Raw genomic sequence first — 25,093 nt, 5'->3', positions numbered from 1 at the left:
AGACTCCCATGAGTTCAGTAACTTCATATCCTGCTAGTCTTTGAGAAATTTTTAAGCAGTCAAGTGGCTTGAATCCACAGTACTTACCCAGAACCAAGGCTAAATATTTTCTGTAGGTTTTCGAGTCTGTTAGGAGTTGAAATTCCTCAAAACAGAATCCTACCATGGAAATTGACTCTTACCAGGAGATACTTGTTCTCTTTCTGGCTGTATTTGGTAGGATATAGGTTTGGTTTCATGTGGCAATTACCAAAGTTAACCGAGGTTTAAAAAGATAGAAATGTATTTCTCTCTCATGTAAAAGTCTGGACTGGTGTAGCAGGCTCTGCTCCACAAAATCACCAGGGACCCGCACAGCCTTGTAACCATCCTTAGGGAGTTGTCCTTGTTCTTAGGGACCCAGGTGGCTCCCCCCTCAATCGTTAGCCATAACAGCAAAATCCTAGAAACAGTACAAAAGTCCAGTGATAGGAATGCATGGTCTAAATAATGTTAACAATAAAAAGAATTATCCTTAACCTATTAATAATTTTAGATTGCTATTTTCTTGGGAAGAGCTGCCAATATTTACCCCTTGTCCCTCTTACTTAATTTGGGTAGAAGAAGTAAGATTGGATCAAATTTTCAACACATGATGATGTTTGCTGGTAAGTTTTAACTCTCTATTTCTTGCCTCCTCTAGGAAACAACTTACAGTGCATATACCAGTCTGATTTTAGATGGAAATAATATGCGGGTAATATATTCAGTTCAGTTCAGTTCAGTCACTCAGTCGTGTCCGACTCTTTGCGACCCCGTGAATTGCAGCACGCCAGGCCTCCCTGACAATCACTAACTCCCGGAGTTCACCCAAACTCATGTCCATCGAGTTGGTGATGCCATCCAGCCATCTCATCCTCTGTCGTCCCCTTCTCTTCCTGCCCCCAATCCCTCCCAGCATCAGAGTCTTTTCCAGTGAGTCAACTCTTCGCATGAGGTGGCCAAAGTATTGGAGTTTTAGCTTTAGCATCAGCCCTTCCAAAGATAATATATTAGACTCCCTTAAACATTGAAATCACAGCCTCCAAAAAAACATCCTTTTTAAAAGTGTCCCATTCCTTTCTATGGGAATTTTCTCATGTTCTGGTTCCAAATTCCCAGTTCAGAAGTATGTTAAGCGTAGTAGAGAAGGTAAAGATGAACACATTTTCACACAGAAATCTGTATGTGCATGTTTATGGCAGCTGTCTTCATAATTGCCAAAACTGGAAACAGCCCAATTGTCTGTCTTCCAGTGAGTGATGGAGTATGCAAAATAATGGCACCTCCATGCCATGGAATATTCCTCAGTGCTAAAAAGAACAAACCAGTGATACATAGAACATATATGGACCTCAGAGGCATTGTGCTGAGTGAAAGAAGCCAGGCTCAAATGGTTTCATTCTATATGTTCCATTTATACGACATCCTCAAAAAGACAAAAACCCAGCAATGCAGAGAAAATCAGTAGTTACCAAGAGTTTGGTAGGATTATGAGAGGTTAGACCAAAAGGAAGGTAGCACAAAGGAATTTGGGAGAGGGGTGATGAAACCACTGTGTCTCGTTTGTGGTCGTGGTCACACACCTGTATACATTTGTCAAAACTTATGGAACTGTACACCTGAAAGAGTGAACTTTAGTGTAAGTACATTTTAAAATAGAGTTTAAAAAATTATTAAATGACCAATGTTTGTGAGTATCATCTACTCATTCTTTTTGTATTTGGTTGTATATACCTACGTATGTTGAAATATGTATTTGTTCATGCTATTCTAAGGTCTCAGAATGTACCTTATGTCTTTGAATTTATGAAGTTCATGTTGTCCTCCTCCTATTCCCTTGCAGGCCTTCGTGGTGCGATGGCGTTTGCCTTGGCCATTCGAGATACGGCCACTTATGCCCGGCAGATGATGTTCAGCACCACACTTCTGATTGTGTTTTTTACTGTGTGGGTGTTTGGTGGTGGCACCACTGCCATGCTATCATGTTTGCATATAAGGTATGTATTTGATTGGGGATCTCATTTTAGTATTAAAATGTAATTTGGGTTATTTTTCTTTTAACCATGAGAGAATTTTAAGCTTAGATAAGTCCCTAATATTTCATTTATTCATTATAATAAGTATATAACATGTAGCACAGAAAAAATGGAAAATATGCAAAGGAAGGATAAAAACTATCATTAACACTTGGAGGGATGTCTTTCCAGACCTCTTACTCTATGTATTTTTTTTAACAAAAAGAGGCAACACTATAGGTACTCTTATAAACTGATTATTAAATATAATATAGCATAGATATTTATGTTAGTAAATATCATTATATTAATGGCTGCTTATATTGTAATTTATTAACCAAATCTCTACCATTGGACTTTTGTGTTGTTTTTAGGTTTTTGTTATTATGGCTAACTGAGAATTTTGCTCTTACTATTATGAATAACAGTGTGAATGTTTGGAAATGCATATACCATTGTGCACTTGGCTATTTCCTTAGGATGCATTCCTAGAGGTCGAATTGCTTGGTCAATGGATATGCATATATTTAAGGCTTATTATTTGTATCTCCAAACTGGATCAAAAATTTTCTTGTATCTGCAGCATATGAGACAGTCCGATTTATCCCAGCCCAAATCAACAACTAGATATTGTCATTCTTTCTTATCTTCATGATCAGCACTGTTTCTGACCTGACAGTCCAAGGCCAAGGTTGTAAGATCTTAGTCTTGAATGCACACTACTGTATTCAGTTGGAAAAAGCTCCCTTGTATCTCAGGATTTCTTCATTTGTTTCCATGGGTACAGCAGTCTATAGTTAAAGCTGTTGTAGGTTTTACTTCTGTGTTTGCTGTAACTTCATAGATCTTGAGAGCTACTGGGCTTCCAGAATGTTTTAAGGTTCATTAGAGAAAACAGTATTTCTTTCACGTCTTATAGAGTCCATTTTCCATTTTACGTCTTTCTTTTAATACTCTAAATAGCAACCAGCCCTAAATCAGACTTTGAATGTTGTTATGATTGTGTTTCTTTCTCTTTACTGTTCAAATCCTTTTATTTTACAATTCCTGTGCTGTTATTGTGGATAATTGAAAATGCATCAAAATAATGTTCTTGTAACCCTGATTATTAGGGAGGACCTGGCATTTGTTGAACACCTTCTATGTGCTGGGCATTGTGCTAAGTGCATTTTATATATTTAATCACAATCACTCCTTTTTACAAGTGGGGAAATAGAGGCTTTAAAAGTTTCTAGTTGTTCAAGCTCATAAATACCATTAATGGTGGACAGAGGAGCCTCTAGTCTCACTTGATTTGTCCTAGACCTCTGCATCAAGAAATGAAGATGGACCATTTTGGAAGGATTAAGCTCCTTTTTTTTTTCATCAAGAGTTTTAAAATGAAGGTTCTTCCTTATTCTACTAAGGAAAACAAAGCCAAAGCTAAATGTAAGATAATTTAGGAAAAATAACACTCTTAAGTAGAGTCTCAGTGTTTCAGTAGAATCAGTTCTCTTCCCTAACTGCCTTTCACACGTACTAAACCAAATACCCATGTTTACCCCAACCCCCAGAAAAAAACTCCCCCCAAACCTACCTACTCACATAAAGCTGAATCCACCTCACCAGCTTTGCAAGCTCTTTGGCCCCATCTTGCCTGTCCTGTTTGACATACAGTTGTATACATTATCTTACAGTCTTAGGTTAACTATTATTAATGTTGTTTGGGGGTTTTTTGGCCTCTTTGCAGAGACTGGAATTTAAATTTGTTTTACCTCCCACCAAATTTGTTGAGTATAATTGTGAGAATACTAAAAAGTCCTTCAGTTTTAACATATATGCAGGATTAGGCTTGACTTTGAGTTCTTGCCCCTTTGTTTAGTAATTCTGTGATCTTGAGCAAGTTCTTTAACCTTCCTAAGCCTCAGCTTCCCTGTCGGTAACACGTGTGATAGTACTTTCCTCCAGGGTTGTTGTAAGGATTCCTGAGCTCATGTCTGTAAAGCTCTTAGTAAAATACTTCAAATGTGCCTTTTATTCATTTATTCGATGAATACTAATTTAGCACCAACCATGTTCCCATTGCTGTTTTAAGGTAAAATTTAGTGGCTGTCAACTGGTGGCAATTCCACAAAGGGGCATTTGGCAATGCCTGGAGACATTTCTGATTGTCACAATCAAAGAGAGGAGGCTGCTACTGGCATCTTGTTGGTAGAATCCAAGGATACTGGTGAACATCCCACAAGTACACAGAGCAGCCCCCACAACAGAGAATAATCTGAGCCAAAATGTTGGTACTGCAAAGGTTAAGAGACCCTGATCTGGAGAGGTACAGTGGTAGTAACAAGATAGAAAAGGTCTTTGGTCTCATAAAGTCTGTACTGTAGTGGGAGAAGACAGATAGTAAACTAGCAAGTAAGTAAATGAAGATGACTATTTTAGATGATGTTAAATGCTCTGATGGCAAACAAGGTGCTATGATAGTAGGTGGGCATAGAGTGTATTTTATAGATGGAGCTCAAGAAAGATATCTCTGAGGTTACATTTGAGCTTAGGATACCTGAACGACAAGATAATGCCAGTTAAGCAGTGAGCAGAAAGAATAGTGGTCCAGGCAGAGGGGAGAGCAAGTACAAAGGTCCTGAGGCAGGAACAAACAGCCTGTTGAATGAAAAGGGAAAAAGCCGACCTAGCTGGAATATAGTAACCAAAAGGGAGGTAGGAAACAAGGTGGGCAAGATCCTTCAGGGGCAGGGCTTGACAAATGTGTCCTGTCAGGGGCCAGGGAATAATATTTTAGGCTTTGAAGGCCATATGGTCTCTGTCTCAACTACTCAACTCCAGCATGAAAGCCCCATAGACAATACATGAATCAGTCGTCATGGCCATGCTCCCACAAGACTTTATTCACAAAAGCAGGAGGTGCACCCACTTGGCTTGATCGGTGAAGCCCTGCTATTGGTTCTGCTGCTGCTGCTGCTAAGTCGCTTCAGTCGTATCCGACTCTGTGCAACCCTATAGACGGCAGCCAACCAGGCTCCCCTGTCCCTGGGATTCTCCAGGCAAGAACACTGGAGTGGATTGCCATTTCCTTCTCCAGTGCGTGAAAGTGAAAAGTGAAAGTGAAGTCGCTCAGTCGTGTCTGACCCTCAGCGACCCCATGGACTGCAGCCTTCCAGGCTTCTCCGTCCATGGGATTTTCCAGGCAAGAGTACTGGAGTGGGGTGCCATTGCCTTCTCCGGCTATTGATTCTAGTAGGACACAGTAAGGAGTCTGGATTTTAAAATCCACTTGGAACTTCCCTGGTGGTCCAGTGGTAAAGAATCCGCCTGCCAATGCAGGAGACAGGGGTTCGATCCCTGGTCCAACAAGATTCCACATGCGTTGGAGCAGCTAAGCCTGTGCACCACAACTACTAAGCTTGGGTGCCCTAGAGCCTGTGCTCCGCAACAAGAAAAACCACTGCATGAGGAGCCCATATACCGCAACTTGAGAGTAGCCCCCACTCGCCACAACTAGAGAAAACCCTCACACAGCAACGAAGACCCAGTGTAGCCATTAAAAAGAAAATGTAGTATAAATAAAATAAGAAAAATAAATAAATAAAATAAGAATATCTTAAAAATAAACTTTTCTGTTTGAAAATAAATAAAATCCAGTTGGCGGTCTTGTAGGATTTCAAAGCAAGAATGGGATGTCATCTGTCCTGTTGTGTGGACAGTGGCTCCTCAGGGAGTGAGAGCCAGCCAGCTCTTCCTCTGTCCTTTTGCATAGTTTGTGACAGTCACCTTTGGCTCCTTGTTGTGTACCACACATAGTTTGCACTTCTCCATCTCTGAGCCTTTGCTCACACTGTTGGCTCTGCCTGGAATGCTCTTCTACTCCCAGGAAACGGCATAGCTCAAACACCGCCTCCTTTCACCCTCTTCTTTTCTCTCAGAACCACTCTTCCGTCTGCTTACTGTAGAGTACCTCTGTTATAGCACTGTTTTCAGTCAGCCTTGTAATGATGATGTTATTATAAGAGCTACCATTTAGCAAGTGTTAATGATGAAGGACAGGGAAGTCTGGCGTGCTGCAGTCCACAGGGTCAGAAAGAGTCGGACACAACTGAGTGACTGAACAACAACAATGATGTATCACTGTTTTAAAATCTTTAGACACATTTTCTTGTTTAATCCATGCAGCAACTCTGCATGGGGGCCAGCACCCCCATTTCTCAGTTGATAGAACTGTGGTTCAGAGTTGCATTGCTTGACTAAGTTCAAACAGCTAGAAAGGAGCTGAGGTCAGATTGAAACCCAGCTCTCCCAGACTGCAGAGCCCTTGGGGATTGCGCTCTAGTTATGTCTGTCTTTCCCACCAGTCTGTGAACTCCTGGAGGGCAGGGCTGTGTATAAATCATGTCTATGCCCTATGCTTAGCACAGTGCCTGGCAGGTAGTAACTGCTCTGATAAATGTTTATTATGTTAACTTGGCCTCCAACACTCTTCCATCTGAGAATTGAACTTGTGTTGTCAAGACCACTAGATGTCACTTGAGATACACAGATGTGGTTAGAGTTTAATATGGCGAAGGAGGTATTAAATAGCTTCTGAAAAAAAATAAAATAAAATAAAATAAATAAATAGCTTCTGGCCGTCTTAACAAAGAAGAAATGAGCATTTCTTGGAATTCGGAATCTGTTTATGACCATCTGTTTTTCAAGTATTTGGCCCTGATTCTTTTGCCTTCCAGATAAGGTCGTGCATCATTTTCCTCCCTTTGGTGTTACTAGGCTGCTCCTGCTGCAGCTTCTCACACTGCTATTTTTCCTGTGTTCTGTAGTAGTGGCCTTAATCAATAAACATTTGAGCACCTATTGTGTGTCAGGTACTATGCTAGACTCTGGGGATACAGAGATGAATTGGGACATGACCTTTACCCTCAAGGAGCTCACAGTCTTGTCTGGGGAGACTGACAGGTAAATAACTATACTGTACTAAGTATTATAATAAAAGAATTAGAAAGTACTGTAAAAGCCCAGAGGAAAAATGATTCTGACTGAAGGGGTCATAGAATGGTTCCTTTGGAACTCAAAAAAGGAGAACAAAATAAGGGACAGTACAGCTCAAATAGAGGGAGCAGCCCAAGCAGAGACATGGAAGCTCAGGAAAGGACAGGGTCTGGGGCAAGGAGCAGTCGGGTCACTACCAGCAGGTGTTTGGGCGAGGGTGAGGGGAAAACTGGGCCAGAGCGGCAGGGGTGGCTAATTTGAAGAGTCTTGAATGCCACACAAAGGACTTTAGACCTGACCGTCTGAGTTACAAGCTGCTCTCAGAGACTTTTGTAAAGGTAGTAAGCCAGTGAGCTCTCTGCTTGAGATGGCTAACTCTCAGGGAGAGCCTGGCAGTGGGGGACCCTTACAGCCAGTTGCCCCAGATGATGCGACTCTGAATGAGGTCCCAGCTTGAGCAGTTGAAATGGAAAGGAGAGAGGATCTGAGAGACAGTTTAGAGGGAGAATGAACAGAGGTGGTAAATGCTCAGATTGAGGATATAGAGGAGTCAAAGAGAGCTTCTCATAATGAAGCTGTTCCCTGAGATATGGAAAGCAGATAAAAAAGAATCATGAAGAACCAAGGCTAATGGCTATACATTCGCCTATGGAAAAACACCCTGGAATTGGACCTTCTCTTCAGTAATCATAACAGAATGTGGCCAGGAGAGCTGAGAGGTCTGAAAACATGCAGCTTCCTCCCGGAACTGCAATGGGCCAGCCTTGTTTGTGGAACTGCCCTAGAGTTCTTATTCGGCCTCTGGGGCAGCACTGCTTGCCCTGACTCCTGCTTATTGTGGACTTGGTTACCAAAGAAAAAGTTATTTTTTCTGAAACTGGTAAGTGGGATTGGCTTGCAGGAAGAGAAGGTTAGTAGACCCTGCTTGCCCTAGGAGCTGTTGCTAAGGAAAGTGGCAGGAACCAAAAGTCTACAGCAGCAGCCATTTGAGAAGCACAAAAATATTAGTCATTTCATAGCTTCTGTGTTGAGAAAAGTAGTTGCCTAAGAGTGCTCATATGTGAATATGCATTTTTTTTTTTGGCTTCAAGATCTCATTTGCCTTTTGTGTTTTCTTTTAGGGTTGGTGTTGATTCAGACCAAGAACACTTGGTAAATATGCATTTGTGTTGTCCTGGCATTTCTGTCGATTGTGTGGTTGCTTGGAAAGAAAACAAATCTACTGTAGACTTCATGCCACTGTTATTTAGATCCTGTCCTATTTGCATCAGCTTTTAACTGACATCATATCATTCCTGGCTTTTCTCACTGCTTGATAGAGACAAAACTGAATTTTAGGCCGTGTGTGGTTATCAAGGGTGGCAGCTCCCCTATCTGTGGGCAAGGCTGGGCTTTGGCCACAGACAAGAGCAGTCCCTTAAGCACTCCTGGGTTTTCAAGTGACTGTTCTGGCACGGGGAGCCTTTTTCCATTTTGGTTTGCGCATGAAGTTTTGTCTCTGATGTAAGCCCCACTCCAGCTGCTTTTCCTGTGCAACTTTCAAATTGGATGACCAGCAGCTGCCCTTAAGAACTGCCTGGAAGCCTTGGGCTCTTCAGCCAGGCTTCCCTGCCTGTTCAGGAGAATGTGCTTTCCTACCCTCTGCCTCAGCCCTGCCCATGTTTCCTTGCTTACACTCATGTGTCGCTTTCTCTATTGTTTCCTTGAACCAGAACTTCGTAGACTAGTGCATTGTAACTCAGTGCTTTCTCTAGACTGACCACCTTTTTCTGGTATTTTCCTTCCACCTTTTAATGCTTTCTGAGCACAGCTGAGTAGGTGCCTCTGTCCTAGACATGAGATGGGAAATCACAGAAATGAGGTTTTTGAAAATGGAAAGCATCTCTTTTAAAACAACAGTTCTCTTTCTTGTCTGAAACAGGCCCTGGTCTACTTGTCTTCAGAGTGTAATTAAAAAAAATTTTTTTTGTCAGATTCATTTCCTGAATGCTAATTTTGCTAGCTATCGAGTGATGAGTTTGTATGTGACCTAGGATGCACCTGCCTCTTTTGTGGTCAGAACCTTAAAGTATAATTTCATGGGCTTTAAATAATTGTACAAACCAGGCTGGGTGAGTTCCCATGATGCTGAGTTCCTGGGGTCGTTTCCAAAGGGTAATAGCCCCTCAGTGCCTCTACCCCTATGTCGAAATAAGAGTAGTGATCAGACAGCTCCCCAGACCAATGCTTGATCACCATCTGTGTATGCCTCTACCTGTTATGTCCCCTCTGTCACCACAGAGGACAAATGGAAATGGAGTGACAGGGAAAGAGCCAGGTAGGTGAGTACCAACTGTGACATCCAAAAAAAAATGTCATTTTTACTTTGCCCTCAAAACTGTGGATACCTTGGGTCAGTATATTGTTTACTCAATATTTCAAGTGTCCACTGGGAAGCACAGAGGAAGATTTTAGTAACTATGGAACATGTAGGGGTTAGGTTTACAGGTGTTCATGTGGTGAGGGGATTGTGAAATTTGTAGATTTGTTGCTCTTCAAAAAGTGGAGCTATACAAACTAATGCCTCCTGATGTGAAAGGAAACACTGTAAGCCTGTGCATTGTTCTCAGACTTTTTGTATTGTGTGTTTTGATTCCTACTGAGAGGAAGATTCACTTATTTTGAGGATCAGGAAAAACAGGAACCAAACCCAGAATCTAAACTGTACTCTTCGAAAATCTTGGAAATAGAACATTCATGCTGGAAAGAGCCTTTGAGTAAGGTTCACATTGTATTCATGAAAAAACTCAGGCTGGGAGGGGAAGGGACTTGCCCAACTAGTTCACATCAGAGCCGAGATGAACCAGATGGCTTTACAGCGCCACTGCTGACTGCTCCGTGTTATACATGAGGATGCAGTTTATGTTTTGGGGGGAGCTGTTTTTGAAGAGATCTTCTGGCTGTGTTAGTTTTCCCTCCTACCCAGCCTGGCTTACCATGGAATTTCCCTACTTAAATTTTGCTAGTGTTCTAACAACATAGTAGCATCTTTGAAAATGCCAGTTAGTTTTGGGACCCATGACAACTCCCAAAGATCAGAATGTTGATGGGATGTTTTCCACTTAAGGTGCAGTTCACATTGTGGGTGTAAAGCTTTCAGATTTAGGGGGTGGATTATCCCACATTAATTTTTCTAAATGCCAGTCAACTCATAAATCAGGAAGCAGCCTGAGTAATAGAAGTGTTCAGGAAAACACTTCAGTTTCTTATGCCTAAGCTGCAATATACAAGCTCTTAAATTAGGCTATATTTGTAATTCTACAAAGCAATGACTCTTAAATGAATGTGTTTTTTGTTTTTATGTATATATTAACTTATTTATTGTCTTGTTTGCAGGGTATTCCTGAAAGTGAAAGAAGAACTACCAAAGCAGAGAGCGCGTGGCTCTTCCGGATGTGGTATAACTTTGATCACAAGTATCCTTAATTGAGAAAAAAACAGTATGAATATGAATGATTACAACTTAATGGAACAACTGTTTTGACTACTCTCTTCCTGAACTGAAATATAAAACATACCTTTGATCTTCCTTTTCCCCTTCAGTGTAGTGGAGAAGGTTACCCACACACACGGATGAATTCCTCTGAAACCCATGAAGCCAGTAGGGACTGATTATTGCAAAAGTTGGCTATGTGCAGGGACTCAAGAGCCTTTATGATAGACTTGCTTTGATATATAGGTTTATTTATGGAGTAAACTTTAATATTTATTGTCTTTTAGCTCATTGAGTGAATGCCGCAAGAGGAATTTGTTGGTGTTTGTTAGTGTGTTTGCTGGGTAAAAGAGGAAAGGCAGGCTTAGGAAGAAACATGGGAATGAGAAACTCAGCGATGCTGGATACTGCAGTAGTCACTGATGTCTTTTCTCTGACCTTTCCAAAGACTGGAAGATTCTCCTCTCCATTCAGAATGCCAGTGCTTCATTATTTACCAGATTTCTTTCTTGTCCTATTGTAACAGTCTTCTTCATAGCTATACTTTAAGTCAGGTTATACATAATAACCTGTTTAAATCATGCTTTTTAAAAAATTTTTTAAAAGATACTTTTTATGTGAACTATTTTTGAAGTCTTCATTAAATTTATTACAGTACTGCTTCTGCTTCTGGTTTTTTGGCCAAGAGGCATGTGGGATCTTAGCTCCTGGACCAGAGCAAACCCAACCCCCTTGCATTGGAAGGTGAAGTCTTAATCACTGGCCCACCAGGGAAGTCCCTAAATCATGCCTTTAAAAAAATTATATCACTCACTATTTATTAAAATTAATTTCTTATTTGAAAATTGAACTAGATAAAGGGACTATGGAGTTCTTTCTGGCTGAGACTTTAAGTGAATCAAAACCTAGTTTATGTTCTGTTGAAGTGAATTTGGGACAACTATGTAAAATCCTTTTTCCTTGCTTTTGACTTTCTGATCAAAACCTTCTATGTTTAAGAAAAATGCACTTGACACTTATCATTAGAAGCTGCTACTTACTATATTCTGTTTGCTAGATTTTTACATTCGCTTTCTGGAAAGACTCTAATATATGGAAACACAAATGAATGCATATCTATGGTATTGTTTTCCAGTTGCTAACTTGTGTTCAGCTCTTTGCTACCCCATGGACTACAGAACGCCAGGCTTCTCTGTCCTTCACTATCTCCTGGAGTTTACTCAAACTCATGTCCATTGAGTCAGTGTTGCTATCTAACCATCTCATCCACTGCTGCCCCCTTCTCCTTTTGCCTTCAACTTTTCCTAGCATCAGGGTCTTTTCCAGTGAGTCAGTACTTCGCATCAGGTGGCCGAAGTATTGGAGCTTCAGCTTCAGCATCAGTCCTTCCAATGAATATTTAGGACTAATTTCCTTTAGGATTGACTGGTTTGATTTCCTTGCTGTCCAAGGGACTCTCAAGATTCTTCTCCAGCACCACAATTTGAAAGCATCAGTTCTTTGGTGCTCAGCCTTCTTTATGATCCAACTCTTACATCTGTACATGACTACTGGAAAAACAATAGCTTTGACTATTTGGACCATTGTCAACAGACTGATGTCTTTGCTTTTTTATTATGCTATCTAGGTTTGTCATAGATTTCCTTCCAAGGAGCAAGCATCTTTTAATTTAATGGGTGCAATCACCATCCGCAGTGGTTTTGGATCCTCCAAAAAAAATTTGTCACTACTTCTACTTTTTCCCCTCTATTTGCCATGAAGTGATGGGACTAGAGTTCAGATCATGAACTCCTTATTGCAAAATTCACACTTAAATTGAAGAAAGTAAGGAAAACCACTAGACCATTCAGGTATGACTTAAATCAAATCTCTTATGATTATATAGTGGAAATGACAAATAGATTCAAGGGCTTAGATCTGATAGACAGAGTACCTGGAACTATGGATGGAGGTTCGTGACTTTGTACTGGAGGCAGTGATCAAGACCATCCCCAAGAAAAAGAAATGCAAAAAAGGCAAAAGGGTTGTCTGAGGAGGCCTTACAAATAGCTGAGAAAAGAATAGAAGCTAAAGGCAAAGGAGAAAAGGAAAGATATACCCATTTGAATGCAGAGTTCCAAAGAATAGCAAGGATATATAGAAAACCTTCCTCAGCGATCAATGCAAAGAAATAGAGGAAAACAATAAAAATAGGAAAGACTAGAGATCTCTTCAAGAAAATGTTCCAAGGGAACATTTCATGCAAAGATGGACACAGTAAAGGACAGAAATGGTATGGGCCTAACAGGAACAGAATTGATTAAGAAGAGGTGGCCAGAATACACAGGAGAACTGCACAAAAAAGAGCTTCATGACCCAGATAATCTCGATGGTGTGATCACTCACCTAGAGCCAGACATCCTGGAATGTGAAGTCAAGTGGGCCTTAGAAAGCATCACTATGAACAAAGCTAGTGGAGGTGATTGAATTCCAGTTGAGCTCTTTCAAATCCTGAAAGATGATGCTGTGAAAGTGCTGCACTCAATAAGCCAGCACATTTGGAAAACTCAGCAGTGGCCACAGGACTGGAAAAGGTCAGTTTTCATTCCAATCCCAAAGAAAGGCAATGCCAAAGAATGCTCAAACTACCACACAATTGCACTCATCTCACATGCTAGTAAAGAAATGCTCAAAATTCTTCAAGCCAGACTTCAGCAGTACATGAACCGTGAACTCCCTGATGTTCAAGCTGGTTTTAGAAAAGGCAGAGGAACCAGAGATCAAATTGCCAACATCCACTGAATCATGGAAAAAGCAAGAGAGTTCCAGAAAAACATCTATTTCTGCTTTATTGACTATGCCAAAGCCTTTGACTGTGTGGCTCACAATAAACTGTGGAAAATTCTTCAAGAGATGGGAATACCAGACTACCTTACCTGCCTCCTGAGAAATCTGTTTGTAGGTCAAGAAGCAACAGTTAGAACTGGACATGGAACAACAGACTGGTTCCAAATTGGGAAAGGAGTATGTCAAGGCTGTTTTATTTAACTTCTATGCAGAGTACATCATGCAAAATGCCAGACTTGATGAAGCACAAGCTGGGATCAAGATTGCCAGGAGAAATATCAATAACTTCAGATATGTAGATGACACCACTCTTATGGCAGAACTAAAGAGTCTCTTGATGAAAGTGAAAGGAAAGAGGAGGGTGAAAAAGCTGGCTTAAAACCTAACATTCCGAAAGCAAAGATCATGACATCTGGTCCCATCGGTTCATAGCAAATAGATGGGGAAACAGTGGAAACAGTGACAGATTTTATTTTCTTGAGCTCCAAAATCACTGCAGATGGTGACTGCAGCCATGAAATTAAAAGACGCTTGCTCCTTGGAAGAAAAGCAATGACCAACCTAGACAGCATATTAAAAAGCAGCGACATTACTTTGCCGACAAAGGTCCATCTAGTCAAAGCTATGGTTTTTCCAGTAGTCATGTATGGATGTGAGAGTTGGACCATAAAGAAAGCTGAGTGCCGAAGAATTGATGCTTTTGAACTGTGGTGTTGGAGAAGATTCTTGAGAGTCCCTTGGGCTGCAAGGAAATCAAACTAGTCAATGGTAAAGGGAATTAGTCCTGAATATTCACTGGAAGGACTGATGTTAAAGCTGAAGCTCCAATACTTTTACCACCTGATGTGAAATACTGACTCATTGGAATAGACCCTGATGCTGGGAAAGATTGAAGGCAGAAGAAGGGGGTGACAGGGGAAGAGATGGTTGGATGGCATCTCCAACTCGATGGACATGAGTTTGAGCAAGCTCTGGGAGTTGGTGATGCACAAGAAAGCCTGGAATGCTGCAGTCCTTGGGGTCACAAAGAGTTTGACCCAACTGAGCGAGTGAACTGAACTGATAGTGGCTGGACCCTCCCAATACAATGGTAAATATAAGCGATGATAGTGGGCATTCTTGTCTTATTCCTGACCTCCAGGGATATTTTTCAATATTTCACCATTAAGTATGATATTAGCTGTAAGTTTTTGAGATATCTTTGATCAATTTAAGAAAACTCCCTTTTTTTCTAGTTTGCTGAGAGTTCTTATCATAAATAGGTATTGAATATTATCAGACCCTTTTCCTGCATCAGTTGAAATGATCACGTGTTTATTTTTTTCTCCTTTAGTGTTTTATCTTGCTGATTTTCATTCATTGTTTGAATGTTAAGCCAATCTTAGATTGGTAGAACAAATCCCATTTGATCATGATATGTTATTCATTGTGTGACACTGGATTTAGTTGCTAATATTTTGTGTCTATTTTCATGAGTATTGGCTTGTGATTTTTTTTCTTGTAATATCCTTATCAAGTTTCTATAATAAAACTGTGCTAATTTTATAAAACAAGTAGGGAAGAATTTTTCTCTTTTTCTGTTTTGTGGAGGACTTTATGTTAGCTTGGTGTTGTTTCTTAAGTACCAGGAAGATTTTAACCAGTGAAGCTTTTTGGGCCTGGAGCTTTTTGTATGAGCAATGTTTTAGTTTGTTTAATGGATACTGGAGCATTCAGATTTTTTTGGTCAATATTTGATAAGTTTTAGTTTTTAGGGAATTTGTTCTTGTAGAGTTAAACACCAAGACTTATTAGCCTCAGTACTAAGTACCCTGTTAAGTACCACTGAACTAAGATCTGGTAGTTTCTATACTTGATGCAGTAGTACAGTTCATCATTCCAGATTTTCAGTGATTTTTGTGTGGCAAGATGTTTTATGAACTGTATAAGTGTGTTTATACAAAATACTTTAATCTTAGAGTGTATGGGAATTTATGTAAATTTCTTCATTTTTAATTGAGAACAAACTTAGGTTGTAATTTTAGAAAGTAGGGAATATGTATATGTGTCTTTCTCCCTTTCTCTGCTTTTTCTTGTGATTCTTTCTTTTTTCCTTTCAAGTATCAAATATATTATTGCATCTGTTTTTATTTTTATTTTTAGAGAATAGATGAATGCTAAAATGGGAGTGTGTGACAGAGGAACTCATGATGCATAATTTTTAAAAATGTTTTTAGAATTGCATTTCCTTTCATACTGAAGTTTCAACTCATTGAAGAGGCCAGCTGAATCCATAGTAAATAATGAAAACCATTTTTATTACTATATTCTACTACTGAAATGTTTAATCGCTTTTCAGGCTCTTTAGTATTCTTTCTTCTGTATCTCCTTTGGTGCTAAATCGAGTGTGATTTTGGCTTTAGTAAAATCACAAAGGCAATATGATGTAGTGGTCAAAAGGTCATAGGATCTGGAATCAGACTGATCTGGGTTTGAGTATTGGTCCTCCATTTACTTGTGTGACTTTAGGCAGATCATTGACTTCTGTGAGCCTGAGTTTCCATGTTTGTAAAACAGAGATAATATTACAAAATTTTAAAATGTTGCTATCTCACTGACATAGCAGGGTCATGAAGTGGGACATTTGCTATCTGAAGTGGTGGGTACACTGTGACGGTGATTGTAATCAAGCAGGGTGTTCTTTTTAAATTGATAAAAAAACACAGCTCTTCCTTAACCAGCACAGCTATCTGAAGCCTCTGTTGACGCACAGCGGGCCTCCTCTTACCACCACCCTGCCTGCCTGCTGCGGCCCCATTGCAAGATGCCTGACCAGTCCCCAGGCCTATGAGGTAAGTTGGTTTCATCCAGAACCTCAGTTCTTCATTAAGTTAAATTTAAATGTATCTGCTCTGTGGATGGGTGACTGCTTTTTTTGTTTTGTTTTGTTTTGCTTTGCTTGCTTTTATGATATAAAATCCACAAGCAGGAATATAAACATATGTTGCTCAGCTAGAAACTGCACTGAAATCTCTAAATTTATTATATATATAATAATTTATGTATAAATTATTTATGGAATAGATATAATTTATCTCTAAATTTATTATAATTCACAGTGTTTGAAACATCATTTGAAAACAGATATGGAATAGCATCTTGCTATCAGTAATTTTAGTAAAAAGAAAAATTCTATTTCTGTGCTGGTTTTCAGTTATTTCGGAGAAGGCAATGGCAACCCACTCCAGTACTCTTGCCTGGAAAGTCCCATGGGCGGAGGAGCCTGGTAGGCTGCAGTCCATGGGGTCGCTAAGAGTCGGACACGACTGAGTGACTTCACTTTCACTTTTCACTTTCCTGCATTGGAGGAGGAAATGGCAACCCATTCCAGTGTTCTTGCCTGGAGAATCAATTATTTGCAGCATGTGATCTGAGCTCAATAATAACTTTATATATTTTAATCTATAAATTTGGATCATCACAGTCATGTTGAGAGGATTACTAAAACATTTTTTGATGCTCCTAAAGTGCAACTGATAGTCTTTTATTTCATATATAAGGGCAAGTTTATCTACCTGTATTCTATATCTCACGGGAGGCATGAACATACCTAGATATAATCTAGATTCCATATTTTTTCCTTAACTGCCAATGTAAGATTGGTGATTTAGCAACAAAGAGAGAAATGACAAATGCTAAGCAGTTTTTATTTTAAAATATGAGCATTTAGTTTTTCAAGTTTTTTGTTAAAAACTTTACTTCTAACCCAATCCTTCAAAAATAATCTGTGACATCAAATAAAATCCCCATGTTAACAAAACCTGTCAGTTTTGACTATTCTGATGTAACACCTTGAGAGGCAAGGGTGTGGTAAAACAGTGTAGATGTGTGTCGCATGCACACCCACACACACACATACACATTCCTTATGACCTCCTCTGTGGTGTTTTAGAGTAGATCTCCTGGAGAATGGACAGGGAAGGGGAGACTTAGCTGGGGTGGCACCTGGGTCAGGGAGGAGTGCCCTGCAGCACTATGTTATGTTGAATCTATACACTGACTGCTGGTGGGGTGGGGGGAACACCCCATGTTGTCTTGTCCTTCCCTCCCACTTTACCCAGGTTCCCGTAGCAAGCACAGTGCCCATTCCCTCTTTACCCTGTTAGCCCACATGGCTGTCTGCTGAGGGGTCAGCCAGCTTTGTCAGCTAAGTCAGTGAGGCCTGGCTCTTGGATTCCAGAGACCCACTCACCATCATGAAAAGCCAGAAGAGTTCCACAGTGCCTGTGTGTTCTGTGGAATATAGCTGAATACAACATTGTTCTATTTGCTTCCTTGGGCTGTCATAACAGAGTACCCCAAACTTAACAGCAGAAATTTACTGTCTCACAGTCTGGAGGCTGGAAGTCTGAGGTCCAGGTGCCAGCAGGGTTGGGTCCTAAGGGCTCTGAGAGAGTCTATTCCAGACCTCTCTCTAGCTTCTAGTGGTTTGCAGGCCATCTTTGGCATTCTTTGGCTTGAAGATGCGTCACCATGATCTCTGTCTTCATCTTTACCTGGCATTTTCTGTGTGTGTGTGTGTGTGTGCAGGCCTGTGTCTCCAAATTTCCCCTTTTTATAAGGACACCCTCCAGCCATACTTGATCAGGGCCCACACTAAAGACCTCATCTTAACATGATCCCTTGCAAAGTCTGTACTTCCAGATAAGGTCACATTCACAGATACTAGGAGTTAGGATTTCATATTTCTAGGGGATGAAGGAGATGCAGTGTAACCCAGAACAACTATGAAACTTCATTTTTAATTTAATTTTTTGTTATGCTGACTCCTTATTAAATTACAAAAGTAGCATACTTACAGCCAGATATTCAAACAGTATAGAATGTACAAAGTGAAAAATGAAAGTCACTCTCTTTCTCCCACCACATCCCCTAGAGACAATCTTTTTAAGAGTTTATTGTGGATAGTCCCAGGTATATTTTATCTATACAAACTTCTATGTGTGTATATAACTGTCTGTGATTGTTTTTTACAATGGGATTGTTGCAGGAAGGCGGACCCCTTCCAGGGCCCGAAACTGGGCTCTTGTGTAACACTCAGAAATGAGTTGTCCAAGGAGACACATGTGCTGACAAAGCAAGAGGTTTTATTGGGAAAGGGCACCTGGGTGGAGAGCAGTAGGGTAAAGGAACCCAGGAGAACTGCTTTGCCGTGTGGCTCACAGTCTCAGGTTTTATGGTGATGGGATTAGTTACTAGGTGGTCTTTGGCCAGTCATTCTAATCCAGAGTCTTTCCTGGTGGTGCACACATCGCTCAGCCAAGATGGATGCTAGCGAGAGAGATTCTGGGAAGTGGATGGACACGTGGTGTCTCCTTTTGACTTTTCCCGAACTCTTCCTGTTGGTGGTGGCTTATTAGTTCCATGTTCCTTATCAGGATCTCCTGTCATAAAACAACTCATGCAAATGGTTACTATGGTGCCTGACCAGGGTGGGCAGTTTCAATCGGTGTGCTTCCCCTAAGAGGATCATAATAGTATTGTCCTGCTACTTGCTTTTTTTTTCACCTAATGATCCACAGCATGGATACCTTTGCAAGAGTCCACGAGAACCTTCTCTCTATTGGTGGCTGTGTAGTGTAGCTTTACTAAGGTTGATCTAGTCAGTCTCACTCCTTTTGTGTTTTTGTTATTACAAACAATGTTTACAGTGAATAGTAAAGTAAAGTAAATGTCGTTCAGTCGTGTCCTACTCTTTGTGACCCCATGGACTGTAGCCTACCAGGTTCTTCCGTCCATGGGATTTTCCAGGCAAGAATACTGGAGTGGGTTGCCATTTCCTTCTCCAGGAGATCTTCCCAACCCAGGGATCGAACCCAGGTCTCCCACGTTGTAGGCAGACGCTTTATCGTCTGAGCCACCGGGTAAATCTCAGTGAATATCCTTGTATATGTTTACCCAATAATATAAAGTTATAAAGAATAGATTTTAAAGGTTAAATCGCTGGGTCAAAAAGCATATGCATTTTAAAGTTTGGTAGCTATTGCCCCAAACTTTAAACTTAATAAAGGTAGTCGAAGGTGCTGAAGAGCCCCTGGTGATGTGTGAAGGCCCCGCAGAGCCTTGTTGTGGGCATTGCTGAATTAAGTGATAGACAGGCTCCTTAGACTTACAGCTTAGATTTACAGCTGGATTGGCTAGGAAGGGATTATGGCTGGTTGGTGGAGCAGGTTTCTTTGGTTTTTAATTTACAGGTCTTTGTCTTTGAGTGTTGAGGCAAATCTCTAGCAACAACAAAGAATTTAAAATTTTCCAGCAACAGCAAATGTGAAATTTTAGTCTAATAGTGTCCTCAGTCTATTTGACTATCTTAGACAAACTTAACATTTTTAAATGCACAGGATAGAGTTGGGTGTAGGAGGTGTCTATCTACTTCCTTCAAGGAGTATTAGTCACAGACTTTTTTTGCTGTATCAACATGAGTATTTATAATGATTCTTACTCTACATTTAAATAAAATGACTTTCTGATTTTTAAAAGTAATAAGTACTCATTATAATAAAATTTCAGATAATACAGAAACATAAAGAAAACAATAAAAACCATTAGCAACCCTATCATGCAGAGCTCGCTATCATCATTTTGTTGAATACCCTTCTAGACTTTTCTATTGTTGACTGAAAAAATAGTCACAACCTAAAAGTTGGAATTTTGGGGACTTCAAGTCTGGGAGGCAGCATCTCAAGTAACCCTGAGAAAACTGCTCCCTGGAGGTGGGAGTGGGGAGAGAGGGGTGCATTGGAGCTCAGGCGTAGGGTGGGTGGAACCAGGTTATATAGAAATTTTGCAACAAAGAGTGGGAAGTCTGAATGTCAAAAGTTTTTGTAAATTAAGGAAAACCAGATATACCAAGTGAAGGAATCTAGCGCTTTTCTATGGTGGAAAGATGGCAGAGTCTGGGCTCACTGAAAGCATTCCTTTGATATGCACCTCAGCTGTGTGGGGCCAGTATCCTGTGTTTTCACACCCTGAGCTCTCTTAGGGCTCACTGTGGGCTGTGGCTGCAGTTTGATGGCTGCTGGATGGCAGGTATTCTTCCCTTCCTGAGTTTCCTCAGGTTCACCAACTCACGTTGGAGGGCTGCAATTTCTTGCTGACTCTGACATCATTGTTTACTGATATGTGGTGGTGGTTTAGTTGCTCAGTTGTGTCTGACTCTTTGTGACCCTGTGGGCTGTAGCCCACCAGGCTCCTCTGTCCATGGGATTCTTCAGGAAACAATACTGGAAGGGGTTGCCATTTTCTTCTCCAGGGGAATCTTCCGGACCCTTTCTCGCTATGCACATGTACATTTTTTAATTAACCCAAATGGCACTATATATCCTGGACACTTTTCCGTCTTCTGGAACTTTATGTAATTATATTCTTTTTGGCCCCCAAATTTCCATTAGAACAAAACCTTTTTGAGCTGCTTGACAAGTATGTAGTGAGGGTAGTGAGGGTTCAATATTTCTAGGCATTGTTGACATGAAAGTGAGCACTTCATTTATTTAAACCTATTCAGCAATGAATTGCACTTACATTTAGTGAATACTTTCTGTGTGCCCCAAATTGTTAGGTCATTGAACTACAGCATATAAGGGATTTAGAGCCTAGTGGGGGGAGATGTGATGCAGACCCTTGCATGTGCAGCTATGAAAAGGGGTAAGTGCCACTGTAGGGAGAGGGCGAAGTGCAGGCTGCCAGGGAAGAACACAAGAGGGCACCTAAGCTAGCCTTGGATGATCAAAGAAGACTTCTGGGAGAAAGTGACTTTTAAGTGAAAACCTCAGTGATAAGTAGGAGTTAATTACCTGAAGGAGGGGAGAGGAGAGAGGAGGTAAGAGAAAGCACTAGAGATTTTGGCAGCTGTCAAGCACTTTAGTCTGCAAGCACACAGTGGGGCGAGTGGGGTCAGAGAAAATACAGCATCCTTGAAAATTCAGCTATTGGAAATGTTTCTTTAATCTTTCATAATAATTCTCAAAACTTGTTTTATTTGCATTTAGAACCAGGAACAGTTGAAAGACGATGACTCCGATCTCATCCTCAATGATGGAGATATTAGTTTGACATATGGCGATTCTACTGTGAACACTGAGTCAGCATCATCCGGTGCCCCTAGGAGACTTATGGGAAACAGTTCTGAAGATGCCTTTGATCGGGAACTTGCCTTTGGGGACCATGAACTGGTCATTCGGGGAACACGCCTGGTTCTACCTATGGATGATTCTGAACCCCCCTTAAATTTGTTAGATAATACGAGACACGGTCCAGCCTAAGCTTACTAGTTACTCACTTAGTGATCTGTAAAATTTGCACATGTGATTGTGAAGAAATTCATACTACCTAAAAAGTCCCAGTGCATGTCTCTGAATGTTTAGGCTATATAAATGCTATTTATTTATATAGCATTGAAAGACTATAAATACCCTGTACAAGGCAGATTGTGAACAAATTCTTTTTACTTTTTATTGGCCACACTGTGTAGACTGGATCTGTTTTAGAAAGTTAATTTCACAGTGATGTCTTGTGTTCTGTTAGCTTTATGTCTCAGTTCAGGTATACAAGGTGACAGATTTACTCTTTCTTATATTTACCTGCCACTTAACCAGAGTACCAAGTTCTTGTGATGTGAATTAATTTTGTCTTGTGGGAGGGGAGGGAGAAGGAGGGAGCACTGTTTCTGGGGGAGCCCAGGCAGGATAAGTTCCTTTGTTGGAAAGTTGTGTTGATTGCTGCTGCCTTTGTCGTGACCTTTTTCTTTCCTTTTTGTCTGGTGGCCTGTTATGGTGCATGAGGCCAATGGTTTCGGATCTTGCCCATTCAGGTTGGGGAGTGAAGTGCTGGCGCCCCTTTTGCCCTTTGCCGTGAAAAAATAAATTTTTGGCTCCAGTACACTGCAACTCAGAAAAGAAGGCTGCGCATGACTTCCAAGACTTTGTTTCTTTTTTCCAGACCAAGACCTTGGAAAGAGTTGCACCATCCAGCCCACTTAGCCAAAGTATAGTTGTATATAGTTCAGAACACTTGATTTCGATTTGGAGGGGCTGGGGTGGGCAGAGGCCAGGAGGAGTAAGGAGCGTAGTGGTTTCAGAGAACTCTCCCCCCAAATCTGTAAATACTCTGTACCAGATAAGTTTAAATGAGAAATTCAATTGCTGCTTACTTTTTGACTATGTACTTTATCTGTATAGCAAGCTTTGTGGTCAGAAGTTTTTATATCAAAACAAATTGCTGCTCTTTAGCAGCCAAACAGGAGCAAAATGTAAAAATTTTGAATTTACTGTGTCTACTTGTCATTCGTTAGTTCGTAGTTGATGTTAATTTATGAATCCATGACCGTTCCACAGTACACCACAGCCAGTCATGAGAGAATACAGCGCTCCAAAGCTTGTGAGGACGGTTCTGCCTTTGTGTGTACCAGGTGTAGTTGTCTTCATGTTCATGTGAGTTTTTAATATGAAATACCTAAGCTGCCATGTTTGTTTTGTTTCTTACAGTTTTCAAGGAAGAGTGTATAACAGTTGCCCATTTCATATTCAGAGTATGAAAGCGGATTTTATTTTGTAATGCTGCTAATACCTAACAGTGTATTGAATGCTTAGCAGGGGGGATCCTTTCCAATGTTGATTCTGACCTGTCAAAGTTTTGAAAGAAAAACAAACTTCTGTAGGTTTTTTCCCCCTCAGGTCTGAGTAGCATTGCCTTAAATCTTAACCAATTTGAAAACGGTTTTGTTTATGTGATGTTCAAATTGTCCAATGCAAAATATCTTTCCAAACAAAATATACTTATTTTCCCAAAGGTTTTCTTGCTGTGATGCAAACACTCCTTGAGGTTTTAAGGGAATTCTACTGTTGAACCCTTGAGTGGCAGCTCTAACTGTTGGCATAGCCATTTGTTATGTAGTGGTAGCGACTTTCCTGCTATGCAGGAACCTGTGAAGTGTGCATTTTCTATAATGTGTGCCTCTTCATGCAGTCAATAATTTCTTGTTAACATGTTTGAGGGGCTTTGAACTTCAGCGTCATTTACCCACAAAGTCATTCACGCTGTAAAAGGTTATACAAGAAATTCACAACTACCTTTTTTATCCTGTCAAGTTACTGAGCTCACTTTATGAAAATGACTGTAAATACTTAGCATGACAAATTCAGTAACTTGTCTGTTTCAGCATGCATAAGACTTTTTCTTAGGGAAACTGATAAAGCTTGAGTCAACTGAATCTGCCTTCGTACTTTATCAAAGGAGAACCAAGCCTGCTGTGCTTAAATCAGCATCTGGAAGATTCTCCTTTCCTCTAATCTATGTGTGCACCTCCAAGCAAAGAAGAAAAAAACAAACTCTGCTCATCCATCTGTTAGTTTAAGACGTCTGAATGAACTTGGATGAGGTACAGTCAGAATTCTCATCATGCACAAGTAGAACTGTTCTCGGACTTGTTTTCCTGTTCTTTGCGGACCCTACACGTGTGAATGACTTGAACGTTGTGTCTTTTCAAGTTATTTTTTAAGGTTCCTTGGCATTGTATCCTAGTTTTCCGTGTTTGGCAATGTGCTGTTGAAGTAATAGACTTTTAATCTTTATGTATTTTTTTTTTTGTTTTCCCTTGGAGGACTTGGACAGATGTTATAGTGGTTTCTTTTAGGAAAATCTGTCATTAAAAAAATTATAGCCTTGCAAATAACCATTCACGGTGTTTGAGTCACAGTTTATTCTAGTAAGAGGTAAAGAGTGCTGACTTCATTTATTTTTCTACCTATATACCTACCGGGAAAGGGGAGGGGGAAGACTGATTTTTTTTTTTTTTAAAGCAGCAAACAGAAACCTAACAGAACATAACTTATGGGGTGGCAAATTTTTGGTGCTTATGTGTAAGGCTGGATGCGTTTGCTCACGGGCACAGTTGGACCATTGAAGAAATATGATTCAAAGCAGTTGAATTCTGTTATATTGATTTGTAGCCTGTTAGCTCAGTAATGGATAATGTCATGAACATGTTAACTTCCATTATGTGGGGAGAGTAAATTCTGTAAAAAGTTAGGTAAGGTAGTTCCAAGTTGGGTTGAGAGTACAATCACACAAATAGTCCTTTTCCAAGTTAAAGACAGGTCTTTCTTATTGTGTGTAAGAAGTTTTGTAGGTTGGGGTTTGCCGACAGTCGCTTCGCCTAGTCTGGTAATGGCACCAACCACACCATGATTGTCTTTTGGTGCCGCCCACTCCAGCTTCCTTGCTCATGGTCCCTGAGAGGCCCAGGTGGTGGCCTCCACAACACAGGCTTGTTTCTTGAACCAACTCATGTTTTCTAATTCACAAAGAAAACCTTCACATTAGGTTTGAGAAAGTATATTTGTTTACCTGACTCAATGCACAAGTGTTTGGAGATGAAAGTGTAGATGCCTTGACTTAATCAGAAAGCCCCTGTAGGAAGCTCTTCACACAGATGACGCAGTGTTGATGTGTGAGGCTTGCAGTCAGCTGGGAATGGTAAAAGTAGTCGTTCAGTCACTAAGTAGTTTGCATTTTTTGGGCCCCCTTGCTGCTGCTGCTGCTGCTGCTGCGTCGCTTCAGTCGTGTCTGACTCTGTGCGACCCCAGAGACGGCAGCCCACCAGGCTCCCCTGTCCCTGGGATTCTCCAGGCAAGAACACTGGAGTGGGTTGCCATTTCCTTCTCCAATGCATGAAAGTGAAAAGTGAAAGCGAAGTCGCCCAGTCGTGTCTGAGCCTCAGCGACCCCTTGGACTGCAGCCTACCAGG

At 40.7% G+C, this 25,093-nt stretch overlaps 1 protein-coding gene across 2 annotated transcripts in view; it reads left to right on the top strand.

Moving 5' to 3' along the window:
- The window catches only part of SLC9A6 (solute carrier family 9 member A6), a 51,012-nt gene extending 26,990 nt beyond the window's left edge, over positions 1-24,022 (top strand). For both annotated transcript variants that reach the window (XM_070290690.1, XM_070290689.1), the window contains 6 exons: positions 536-647; positions 1,865-2,018; positions 8,135-8,165; positions 10,389-10,468; positions 16,037-16,142; positions 21,339-24,022. In XM_070290690.1, coding sequence (XP_070146791.1) covers positions 536-647; positions 1,865-2,018; positions 8,135-8,165; positions 10,389-10,468; positions 16,037-16,142; positions 21,339-21,611 — 756 coding nt within the window. In that variant the 3' untranslated portion in view covers positions 21,612-24,022. The remainder of the gene's footprint in view (positions 1-535; positions 648-1,864; positions 2,019-8,134; positions 8,166-10,388; positions 10,469-16,036; positions 16,143-21,338) is intronic.
- Positions 24,023-25,093: the final 1,071 nt, after the last annotated feature.

Source organism: Ovis canadensis, chromosome X (assembly GCF_042477335.2).
Source record: "Ovis canadensis isolate MfBH-ARS-UI-01 breed Bighorn chromosome X, ARS-UI_OviCan_v2, whole genome shotgun sequence".
Lineage (NCBI taxonomy): Eukaryota > Metazoa > Chordata > Mammalia > Artiodactyla > Bovidae > Ovis > Ovis canadensis.
This window is presented reverse-complemented; position numbering and strand designations above follow the sequence as displayed.